Genomic DNA, 12,735 nt, shown 5'->3' with positions numbered 1-12,735 from the left:
ACACCCCCGGGTTTGGGTGTATAACCAAATGTAATTAATAAATAAATGAGTAGTGGAGAGGGTTACAGGACTGATTGAGGCAGGGCCTACACGCCCCGCTTATGGGGGTCGGGGGGAGGGGAGGACGGGATGGGGGGGTAGGGGGAGTCTTGTAGAAATTGAGATAAGCAAAACAACGGTATTGAGAGGGGAGATCAGGTGGGATCTCTGCTGGTGAACAGGGTCAAGGGGAGCATAGGGGACAGACGGGTGGAGAGAATCCAAGACAAAGGTGGAGGTATGTCAGCCCACAAGACGGGATACCCAAGTTTTCTATATAGCTCCTCGTAGAACTCAGCAGGAGGGCACCAGAGCCAGGGTACCAGGCGATCAAGACATACTTGGATAGCTTGGCAATCCCAAAGATTACCCCCAAGGAATTAGCGGCCCTGGAGAGCGAAGTCACAGCTAAAACGGTAGTGGCCGCCATAGGGAGACTGAATGCCAGTAAAGCCCCGGGGAGGATGGGTACACCAAAGACTTCTATAAACAATTCCAGGAATTGCTGGCAGCACCGCTGGCAACGGTTTTTAATGCCTCCAGCGAAATAAAGGATCCCCCCCCACCTTCTTGGAGGCCAGAATAGTGATCCTACCCAAGCCAAGTTAGGACCCCATGTACTTTCAGGCGTACAGACCCATCTCGCTTCTGAATGTAGATGCTAAGCTTTTCGCGAGGGTTCTGGCCACCAGGCTTGAGCGGGTTCCCCCTAGATTGGTCCACCGGATCAGACAGGCTTTAAGAATTGGCAGGGGGGGGGGGGCGGACAATCTACGCAAGACCCTACACATGCTGCACTCACCCATGGTTAATGAAAGGGGAGCCTTGATGTTACCCTTAGATGCTGAGAAAGCAATCGACCGCATACCCGTTTGTTTTGGTTGTTTGTTTTTTAAAGGGCTGTTGTCATCGGTCTGGAAGGGAGAGCAATGGGAGAGTTGGATAGCAGCCCTGTACTCCAGCCCCAGGGCTAGAGTGGTGGTGAACGGGGAAGAGTTGCGTTCGTTGGGAAAGGTAACGAGGCAGGGGTGCCCACTATGCCACTCCTGTATGCTATTTGCCCCCCCCAAACCATTATGGTAGAAAATAAACTGGGATCTTTACGGTGGTCCAGGCTCAATCTGTCCTGGATGATGAGACCCAACTGTATTAAAATTGTAATCCTTCCCAAATTCTTGTTCCTATTTCAGATGCTCACAGTGGTAGTCCTGCGCCCCTTCTAGCTATGGTTAAACACAGATTATTGAAATTCTTATGTGCGGGTAAGAGGCCCAGGATAGCACATGGGACCCGCATCCTCCCAAAGGAGGAGGGCAGGTGGGCCTCCCGGACCTGGGGACATATTATAGAGCAATTCAGCTGCGCGTGTTGGTAGACCACCTGGAGTCGCAATTGAGAAACAATGGGTTGCAATGGAGAACTCCATCCTCTCCCTGGTTACCCTGGGCGAGTGGTTGTGGGTCCCGCAAAGGGGGATACCACGTAGAATCCTCCAACATTCTATGTTGGAAGTATTGTTGTCAATCTGGAGGGAGATAAGCGACATGAGATGAATCGCGTCCTTGCACTCCCCTCTCAGCTCTATCTGGGCCCCCCGCCCCGTTTAATAATCTCATAGCGGAACCCACAACAATTTCAGGAATGGTACGAGGCAGGGCGTCGTAGGGCGGGACAGATGTGGGAGAGGGGGGGGTAATTCTTGTCTATGGGAACCCTTGAGGAATCTTACATATTGGCCAGCTCTCCCATTTCTGCAATTCGCAATTCAAGGGAGCTCTCAAGGCCCCACATTGGGGGCACAATTTAAGGCGGGACCTCACCATTTTTGAATCTCTGCTGCTGCGGGGGATTCAACTGGCCGAATAGCAAGTATCTATAAAGTGTTCCTGAAATCTGAGCCCCCACAGGAGCTAAAAGCCAGGGAGAGATGGGCAGAGGACTTTCAAAAGGAGATACTGGATGAACTACGGGCCACCAGGTGTAGAAGGGTTTCCCAATCCACGGTGTCCCTCCAGTTTACAATGCAGGCCATCAGGATCCTGCACCGTTGGCACCACCCCCGACCCCCCTGGCCAAAATGTACCCAGTGCAGACTGAAAGTGTCAATCCCCCCCAGCGCAGACTATTACCACATGCTGTGGGGATGTGCCTATACACAGACCTACTGGAAGACACATAGTAAGGACAAGACGATCAATGGTTTTTGCAAATTAGGTTTATCCTTTTTCTTCAAGTGCCTTAACCTCTTGTGACAAAATGCTAACAATGAGATTTAAAAAAATACACAGATTGCTAGCCTCAATAAGAGTTGATTGTAATGTACAGCATCTGCACACAGGAGGGGGGGGGGCGGCTGGTACTGTTATTACTTTCCAAAGATTGAATAAATAAGGATTGTTGTGAACCTGTATGTAATTTGGAGAGAAAAAAAATAATTGGAAAAAGGATTTTCCATTCATTATTAAAAATGAGTTGACCTTCAACTGCCACCCCCATCTTCTGCTATCACCTTATCACTTTCTCTTGATTTTAACAGCTGGAGCAGGGATTTATCCCATCCCTGTATGAAACAGCTGGACTTTTTGGAAGCAGTGGCCTAATTCTCGGGAGCAATACACTTAACTGAAATCATGGACACAAGCACTTTGTTAGAAAGCGTGCAATAGATATTTGTAAAGGTGCTTTAACACCTTCTTGAACCAAGAGAGACAACAGCAGCAGGTCTCAGAATATGCACACCACAAACCTATTCCTGCATAGACCAGGCACCAAACAAAATTAAAATCAACCTTAAAATGAGTATGCCTTACTTAGCTAGTGTGATGAGACCCACATTGTTCTCTGGGTTACTGCGAGTTTTTGTATGGCACACAATATTCACTGCATCTTGTTGAGCCTGAAGCCGCGTCGGCAGAAAATCCCCATTTCTCATATATTCGCTGTTGTCCACACTGAAACACAAAAAAGAACAATAAGAAACTAGTTAAAAAATTCAATTTTCGGGAAAATCCGTTTGATACTGGGGAAGTCGCCGCTTTGAATCGGCTACTTTTTAAATTAACCTTGCAATGCAGTAATAAAACGGAAGCCTGAAGACAGACAATTGGACTGAGCACCGCTGGAATCAAGAGCCGACTGCTTCAAGTACACTTATTCTTCCCCACAACCACCGTTTGAAAATCATGTAGCTACAGGCAGAGGACATGAAACATGTGTACAACAGCTGGCTGCGCCCTTAACCTTGAGAGACTACTGCCATTACCTTTGGCACTTTAAAAGAGGCCATGGTGGTGGCAGGGGGATGGGACACATCACATTCAATACTTTTGGGCTTTTGTGTAGGCATGGAAAAGGCACTTGCCAGGCAAGTCCATAGTGGTATTAACTGGCCGCTGATGGGAGCAAGTGTAAAATGGTGCGAGTTCCTGGTCATCTAATAGCAGTGCCTGGCAAATGCCCAATACTCACACAAGACAAAACGGTTGGCTTTGCCAATGCTGGTTTTTAACAGGGCTACAGTGAAGGAGTGCTTATAAAGCGAGTGGTTGAAGGCAGACCTAGTAGACCTTTTTATTACACCAGTAGCGGGTTTACAACTACAATTAACTCTCAGAAGACTGCTGTGAAAAAACACCGATAGGCACTTCCAAGTATAAAGTTTGATGGTAAGTCTTGAATAAAAGCGAGCTGAAAATGTCCATGAGAAGGTGTTTCGGGGCAGGGAGGGGCAAGAACTGGGTGGGACTGGCATGGGCAATCAATGCATGGGCAAATAACCAAACACCTTCAGGTTGGGTGTCCCTCCCCCATATGCCATTCCTCCCCATCTTTGCTCGAATGCAATAGTTTTGGCTTCTAGCCCAAACTAAAAATGAAACCAGCAGGTGTTACCACTACACCTAAATCATATATCACAACAAATACATACACCAATTGGTTCTCTTATACTGCAATATTCACCAGGTGAGTCAGGTAATTTTTCAATTGGATATAAAATGGTTAGAAACAGCACAGTCTAATTCCCTTTTACTTAAGAAATCCAAACCTAAGATGTATGAGGCATAGGGACCAAAGGTCGCAAGTTGCAATACAGGTTTCTCCTAGGATGTAATGGGGTGTGGTGGCGCAATATAAATAAAGAGGCAATAGGCCAAAGGGGAAACCATGAGGTAAATACTTAGTACTGGTCCCAGTTGACCCACAGAAACGTGCCATCAGACAGTCCAGCCATTTTAGGCAATGTAAAAGCAGCAATGCATTTTTCTAAAAAATAAAATATATAAAAACTTTGGTACCTTACAAATGTACATAAATATCAAGGAAACGAAGAGCCTCAAAGGGAGCCTGGGAACATTATCAGTCTAGTTAAGTACCTTTTCTAATGACTTAAGGAATTTACATAGTTTAACCCATAGAGAAAGTGAAACCGTTTTAGGCATACCAGGGTTATTGGCAAAATGGAAAAAGTGAAGTTATTATTGCTTTATACCAAAAGGTCCAGGAGGAGAGACCAGCAGCTAGAGTCTGAATGACCCCCATAGAAGAAATCTGGCATAAGGTTCACCTTACAGGAGGCAAGGGAGAGCTGGCTGCAAAATAAGTTCAGGCTTAATATTGAACAATATGGTAATGGTGGGGAGGAAAATTATCAGAAAGCACCTAACAACTGGGTGCTAAATTAACAGTCTTGTAAAAGCGTATGCACAGGAGAGTTGCAGGATGTGGATTAGGACTGACTTGTTGCAATTGGGGTCTTCAGTAGGTGTGCCTTTATCCCAAAGTGCAGCAAGGAATGGGGCAAGGCGTTCCCGACGGTGCAAACAACCTGAGGGAGACCCATGGGGCAGAGGCCATTGCAGCAACAGACTGGGGCTAAACCAGGAAGTAGGAACGGTTTTAAGATTAAGATCAGATGGAGATGACCCAAGATGTCCCATGGCGAGCTAAGAATGAGTAGCAGGCATCCAGTCTAGTACAGCAAGGAGAGGTTTCCTGCCGTTCAGCACCCAGGTCGGAAGGATTTCATAAGAGCAATCAGAAATTGCAGGGGAGGAGTCGAGGAAGGAGGGCTCGACATTCCATCCAGAAAGGTTAGGAGAAGAAAGGCAAGAGCCCATTCAGGGATTCCACAAGTGCAGAGACAAAGCACCAAAAGCACAGCCAGTATGGCCACACCAGAATCCGATACAGTAGCCCATCTCATCAGCAATCTAAATGCAAGTTCCGAAGAAAAAAAAACAGGAATAAACAGGGTGTCCTGCTGATGGACACATTCACTCAAGAGCTGGCTAAACTAACCTGCCAACTCACAAGCATGCAGTGTTCAAGCTATAGTGGACAGCCAATCAGGGCAGGCTAGCCAATCTTCCAAGCACTCGGGCCACCCAAACATGTGAATTGGGAAGTAGAGAACTTTGAGCCCATCTAGATTTAAACCCAAGCCAAGGATGCCTTTGTGGGCTCAGGATAAGCTTACATCTGCATAAAAGGCTCCAATGGCCAAGCCACATGGTCCACACTGAAAAAGGCAGGCCACCTAACAAAAAGGGACATGTGAGGGCCTTAAAAATACATTGGACCCTAATGTCCACCATACATGGTTATTTGGCTACTAATGGGGCAGGGGTGGGGGTGGGGGGGGGGGGGGGGGGGGGGGTTCTTAAAAAAAAAAAAAAAAGTCTATAAACCTCTGGTATACCCTAGAGCCGAAGTGGAGAGTTTAATAAAAATAAAGTCTCCTGCCCTGGTATCCTTATGGGCGAATTAAGGGGAGCACACCAATATGAGATGCAGCAAAATAGTCAAATTCGAAAAAGTCAAACTGTTAAGAGTACTCCAAAAGCACCAAAAATTCAATTTCTCCTAGCCATGCCTAATCAACATACTAACCAGGGATGCCGATCTGTAGAGAAGGGTGTTAGGACCGAGTCTATACTCTGGCCTGGTGGACAGATGTATAGATGGCCAACCTAGTATAGCGACAGGAAAATGCTCTACTTGGTTGAAAATATTTGACCAAATAATTTTTGGTCGAAAATAGGGGGGGGTTGAAGGTGGGGGTGGGGGTGGGGGGTTCAGGGGAGACCACTCGCAAACCCTCCCCGCCCCCCTTCCCAATTCCATAAACGCATACATATTGATTAAATTTGACTGAAAGACTGAATTTCAACCAAGCAGGCCAATACCACGGGAACATATCTGGGAGCTGTAGCCAAACCAGTTCAGGGTAGCAAGGCGAATGGTCTAGGCTAGGAATTCCGGCCCACTCGCCCTAGCGTACCCACCGAACCCCCTCAGCGCAACTTCCAGACAGATTGTCACTGGCATCCTTTCTTCTGTCCCCTCACCAGATTTCTGGACTCCTTACCCAATGCAAAGGGTTTTGAACTTAATCCTCGCAGCCACAGGGAGCCAAGATCATTTTCAGGCTACCCTCGGCCTCCTCTTCTCCTTCCCTCATCTCCGACTGTCTTTCTGCTATCCAGGAAGGGTGTGCCGCCAACGACCTCTGCCTTAATGCCAGTAAGACAGAGATTCTACTCATCGGCACACCCACTCCCTCCTTCCCTGCAGCTCTCTGGCCGGCCTCTCTTGGCCCTCTTCCTGCTCCTACCTGCAAGGCAAAAAACCTCGGGGTCATCTGCGACTCCACACTCTCCTTCTCTCCTCACATTTCTGACGTTCCTAAGAAGTCACACTACCAGCTGCACCTCCTCACAGGTATCCTTCCTTTCCTCTCCTTCCTCCAGAAGCTCACTGTCACCAGAGCCCTGGTTCTCTCGAAGCTGGACTACTGTAACAGCCTCTATCTAAATCTGCCTGCCTCTACTCTGCGCCCTCTGCAACTCATCCAGAACAGGACTGTGAGACTTGTCCTTGGCCTCAAGCCCAGGGACCGTATCTCTCAAGGACTCGAGGACTGAAATCGCTTCACTGGCTCCCTGTGGCTGCGAGGATTAAGTTCAAAACCCTCTGCATTGTCCACAAGGCCTTCTGGGGCCTGGGGCCAAATTACCTTCAACTCTCCCTTCCCAAATATCTTCCTTCTCGAGCACTTCGCTCTTCCGCCTCCAACTTCCTCAGGGTCAGTCGCTTCTCCAAGCAACGAGTTGGGGGGAGATCTCTCTCTGCAGCAGGGGCCACCCTCTGGAACAGCCTTCCTGCCCCCCTGAAACTTGAGGAGTACCATCTCCGGTTCCGGAAGCACCTCAAAACCTTCCTCTTTGCTTCTGCTTTCTCTCTCCCTCTCCCCTGCTAAATCACTGAAACTGTACTGAATCAGCAAATGGGCCACTCACCAATCTCGGTCCTTGGCCCAGCCACTCTCCCCTGCACTGCCTTCCTGGCAACCCCTGCACTGAGGGACTGTCTCTGTATCCCTACAGCCCCCCCCCCTTCTCAGCACTTGTCTGCACTTATCTTGCACTTGCCACCAGCTGGCCCTTATTTATCTTGTTCATTACTAACCCTGTACTGCACTTTCCCCTCTCCCTTTCCCCCCTTGCACTTTTCCCGTCCCCTTACCCATGCACTTGCGCGATCTGAATGACACCTGGCCTAGTAGGATCGGTGTCCCTCTCCCCTTGTTCCCCTCTCCCTGCCTCGTTGCGCCTTGAAACACTTGTGTATAGGCCGTTACAAATGCCATATCATAAATAAAAATTATTCCTCCTCCTATTAATCCTCTGACGACACCATGCTTAATGCTCGCTCTGCTATCAAACACTCAGCTGACATCTTCCTCCTCCAAGATCTTGAGCTCGATATCCTCGCTCTTACTGAGACGTGGTTCAATGCCAGCTCAGTCACTGCTTTTGACTCCGTTCTCCCCGACAGCTACAAGATCATCTCTAAGCCTCGCCCCAACCGTGCTGGCGGTGGAGTTGCCCTCATCTTCCCCGAGCGGGTCCCTTCTTCCCTCGTGCCCAGCCAGAAATACTCCTTTGAAAGCCTGGTCTGCAAGCTGGTTATCTCTCCTACTTTCTACCTGACCATTGCCACCATCTATCGACCACCCAGCTCCATCACCTTATTCCTCGCAGAATGGGCTGATTTCTCCACCTCTCTCCTGACATCTACCTCTAAACTCCTTCTCCTGGGTGACCTCAACATCCACCCCGACTGCTCAATCACAGTGACCACTTTCTTCCGTGACCTCTGCACCTCACTCCTCCTCTCCATTGTCCCCTCTGGTCCTACCCACCACTCGGTTGGACATACTCTCGATGCCTTTATCCACACCGATTTTCTGCTCTCCCCCTGACTCACTACTTCGCTCTCCTGGTCAGACCACTCCCTCCTTTCTCACCTGGGTCCTCTCGGCCCTCTGACTGCACCTCCCCCTGCTTGGTCAACCTCATTCACAGACACCCACCCAATGAAGCGAGTGTCAGTTGCTGCCTTTGCATCCACATTCATCCCCCTCTCCCCTTCGAGTGCAGACTAACTGACTCTGCTCTCAACAACCTCCAACTCACCATCTCCAACACGCTCAACATTCTTACCTCAGTCATGAGGATTTACCTAAAACATGCCACCAAGAATAACACCTGGTACTACTCTGATCTAGCAGCCCTGAAGCACAAATGCAGAGCAGAGGTGGCAGACCTCGGGCTCGTCTGACAAACTGGCCTGTTGCCATCTCCAAAGGCAATATTGGCTCTCCAATCGCTCCAAGAAGAGAGCCCACATCCAGGCACGCATCTCTGGAGCATCCAACAATACGGCTGAACTCTTAAAATCTGCAAGGATCTACCCAATCCTTCAGCAGTCTCCACTACGCCTGTTCCCTCCCAAGCCCTGTGCACTGCATTGGCCACCCACTTCACTGCAAAAACCCAGAACATTCTGAGCACTCTCCCCTCCCCCTCCCCTTCACCCTTCCCATCTTTTATCTCCTTGCCACCCCTGGCCTCTCACCCTCTGTCAGCCTTTCTCCCCTCCTTCTCTCCCATCACACTGGACGAGGTCACTAGGGTTGTCCGCTCTATGAAGGTCTCCTCCAAACAGGTTCCCCCTGTTCTTCAAGAACTATTAAGCACACCATTGGCTCCTTTGCCCCTGCACTAGCTGACTTCTGCAATCATTCTTGCTACCAGGGTTTTTCCCTCCTCTCAAGCACCCTCTTATGTGCCCTCTACTGAAAAAGCCATCCGCTGACCCTTCATGTCCGGCTAACTAGCGCCCCATCTCCATCACTCCCTTCCTTGGGAAACTCCTGGAGAAGTTAGTCTTCCCCCAACTGAACCCAAAATGCTGAGCTTGTTAGTTGCCTTGACGACCATCAATCTGGATTCTGAGCATCCAGAGGCACCAAGACTGCTCTTCTGAACACCTGTGAAGAATTGCTCGCATCTCTTGACTAACTCCTGGGATGTTCTCATTCTACTTGATCTCTCCAGTGCATCTGATACGGCCAACCACTCCATCCTCATAAAGCAACTTCATGACACCCTTTGTAACTTGGAGTGGGCACTGGACTGGCTGACCTCTTTCCTTAAGAACCGCCCCTCCCAGGTTATCCTGGGCTCTTTCTCCTCACCAGATCTCCACCTCCACATGTGGTGTACCCCAGGGCTCCAACCTCCCACCCTGGCTCTTTAACGTCCATCTTGCCCCGCTCGCTCACATGATCTCCACTTTCACCCCCTAAAGTCCAGTGTTATGCAGACAACACTCAACCTTTCTTCAAACTTCCCTCTGATCCTCTCCTCACTTCCACTACCATTCCTGACTGCCTATCTGCGATCCAGTCCTGGTGTACTTCCAACGATCTCTGCCTCAATGCCAGCAAGACTGAGATCCTTCCTAATGTGACTCCTGCCCCCCTCTTTCCCCCATTCACTCTGGCCACCCGCTATGGGATCTTCCCCATCATCTGAAGGCAGAAATCTTGGAGACATCTTAAACTCCTCCCTCACTTTCCTCCCTCATATCCTGGATCTTGCCAAGGAGGCCCACTTTCAACTCCACCTCCTTAGAGGTATCCTCCCGTTCCTCACTTTTCCCCAGAAGCTCAAGGTCTCTAGAGCTCTGGTACTCTCCAGGATGAGATACTAAAACAGCCTCTTCCTTAATCTTCCCTCTTCCCATCTCTGCACACTCTAGCTTATCCAGAATAGGGCTGCAAAACATATCCTTGGCCTGAAGCCCAGGGACTGCATGTCTCCAGCCCTAAAATCTCTTCACTGGCTCCCGGTTGCTGAAAGGATAACATTTAAGTCCCTCTGCATCATCCATCAGGCTGTCTGGGGCCAGGGACCACGCCATCTACATCTTGCGCTCACTAAATACTCTCCCTCCAGATCTCTATGCTCCTCCGGCTCCACCTCTTTGCACGACAAGCGTTTCTTGAAGCTGCGAGCTGGTGGCAGTTATCTTTCCTCAGCTGTTTCCCTCCTCGGAACAGCCTCCTTCTCTGTCTTGAGGAGATCTGCCAGATCTCCTCAAATGCCAGAAGTACCTTAAGACTTCCCTCTCTCCCTCCTGTGCTAAAACCCACCGTTACGGAGATTGGTGGCCAGGGCCCTTGTGTGCACCTCTGGGTCCTGGTCTCCCTCCCAATCAGCTTCAGCCCAAGCCCAGCACTTGCCTTTGGGCACCCATCGGCCCATGATGACTCACAGGCCTGCATTTAATGTATTAAGCAGGTAATCACTACTTACCTACCTGTTGCCTGCAACTGGCTTTACTCCCTGGCACGTCCCCCTCTGTGGATTCTCCAAGCACTTACCCCCTTCCCTTCTCCCTCCCTTCCTCCCTCCCTCGGCACTTTCTGAATGCTCACAAGGCCTAGTAGGACTGTATCTTTCCTGTCAATCAGTTTTATTTCTACCTGCCTGTTCCCATTTTCTCTCCCCCCTGCCTTGGGGGCGCTTTGAAACACAATTTCTTGTTGTATAAGTGCCTTAAAATACACAATAAATAGAATCAATACAAAAGTCTCAAGAGGTGGTGAGCTTGTAAGGGGTCCCGAATAAGTACACAGTGCAAAGTCAGGGATTACACTTTGACAAACAGTTATAAAAATACTTATCTATGGCCATATAACACAGAAAAATGATTACTAACAGGTAATACTATTACAACACTAATATTCGAGATATATATATATATGACAATGCATTACTTACCGTAAAAGCATTTCTGATGGTTGTATCTGCTTAGATTCACATGCTGTGCATAGGTCCGACATCCAGTGGTCACTGCAGAGTATTGCATTTTGTTTTTCGTAGTCGAAAAGGGGACGTCGACAAGGCGTGTCTGTAACACTATCCCTATAGTGACGTGCGTTGTACCCATAATCCCTCACGCGTCGAGGTCCCTCTGTTTGTATTTTTCTGCCCTGAGGGAGCCTTCTAGATGTGAGTGAGTACAGAAAAGAGAGATAGAAAAGGAAGTCTATGTTCCTTCCATCCGAGCGGGGAGGAAGGGTGGGCGCATGTGAATCTAAGCAGATACAACCATCAGAAATGCTTTTACGGTAACTAATGCATTGTCTTCTGATGTTTGTTAATCTGCTTAGAATCACATGCTGTGCATAGACTAGCGAGCAGTACCCGGAGTTGGAGGTGGGTTGTGAGAAGGAACAGTAGAGAAAAGATGTCTTAATACTGCTTGTCCCACCTGGGAATCAGATCTAGAGTGGGCATCTAGACAGTAGTGTTTTGTAAAGATTTGTACAGAACTCCAGGTTGCCGCTTTGCAGATGGACTCAAGGGGAACATTTGCTATGGATGCCCCAGTGCCTCGAGTAGAGTGTGCTCTTGGCTTGAAGGGTAGTTCTCTCTTAGCAAGAGAGAAACAGAGAGTGATGCATTGTACAATCCATCTAGATATAGTGGATTTTCAAACTGCATCTCCTTCTCTTCCTGCTGCCACCGAGACAAAGAACTGATTAGTCTTTCTCAGTGGACTAGTTCTTTCCATGTAAAACATGACAGCTCTGCGCACATCAAGTGTATGCAGGCTTTTTTCTCCTAGATTTGAAAGATTTTGAAAGAACGTTGGTAGTTCTATAGACTGGTTGACATGGAATTTGGAGATGAATTTCGGTGCGAACCTTGGGTGTGTGCGTAGAACCACTTTATCCTTGTGAACTGTTACAAAGGGGTCTAAAATTGAAAGGGCCTGTAGTTCGCTTACTCTCCTAATGGAGGTAATAGCTATTAGGAAAGCAGTCTTAAGAGTGAGATCTTTAAGAGTTGCCTTGTGCATGGGTTCAAAGGGTGACCCCATGAGCCTGGTGAGTACCACATTTAGATCCCAGCCGGGAGCTGGGTTTGCTATTGGAGGGTGCATTCCCTTTACCCCTTCCAGGAAGGCTTTGATTACTGGGATCTTCCACCACAATACTTTTGAGTTGTGAAGTGGTGTAAGAAGAAAGCGCTGCCAGGTGTACTTTAATAGAATTGAATACTAGACCCGCGTCCAGTAAATGGGTCAGGTACAGAATAATTTGTGTGGGAGAGCAGTCAACGGGGTTGATACTCTTCCCTCTACACCAGATGACGAATCTTTTCCATTTGCTAGAATAGCAGTGACGAGTGTTAGGCTTTCTGGCCTCTCTGAGGATGTCCATGCACCTCTGTGGAAGTTGTAAATGTCCAAATTCTATGACCTCAGGAGCCAGGCTGCTAAGTTCATGGTCTGAGGGAATGGGTGCAGTGTCCTGCCCCTGTCTTGTGACAGCATGTT

The 12,735-nt window shown here is 48.6% G+C and overlaps 1 protein-coding gene across 1 annotated transcript in view; it reads right to left on the bottom strand.

Annotated features, from left to right (window-relative positions):
• Positions 1-12,735, bottom strand: part of PSMD4 (proteasome 26S subunit ubiquitin receptor, non-ATPase 4) — a 498,575-nt gene that overhangs the window by 440,131 nt on the left and 45,709 nt on the right. The window contains exon 2 of the mRNA XM_069650246.1: positions 2,850-2,990. Within this exon, the coding sequence (XP_069506347.1) occupies positions 2,850-2,990 (141 nt within the window). The remainder of the gene's footprint in view (positions 1-2,849; positions 2,991-12,735) is intronic.

This window comes from Ambystoma mexicanum, chromosome 1p, assembly GCF_040938575.1.
Source record: "Ambystoma mexicanum isolate Mex_15411 chromosome 1p, UKY_AmexF1_1, whole genome shotgun sequence".
In the NCBI taxonomy this organism is placed as follows: domain Eukaryota; kingdom Metazoa; phylum Chordata; class Amphibia; order Caudata; family Ambystomatidae; genus Ambystoma; species Ambystoma mexicanum.
This window is presented reverse-complemented; position numbering and strand designations above follow the sequence as displayed.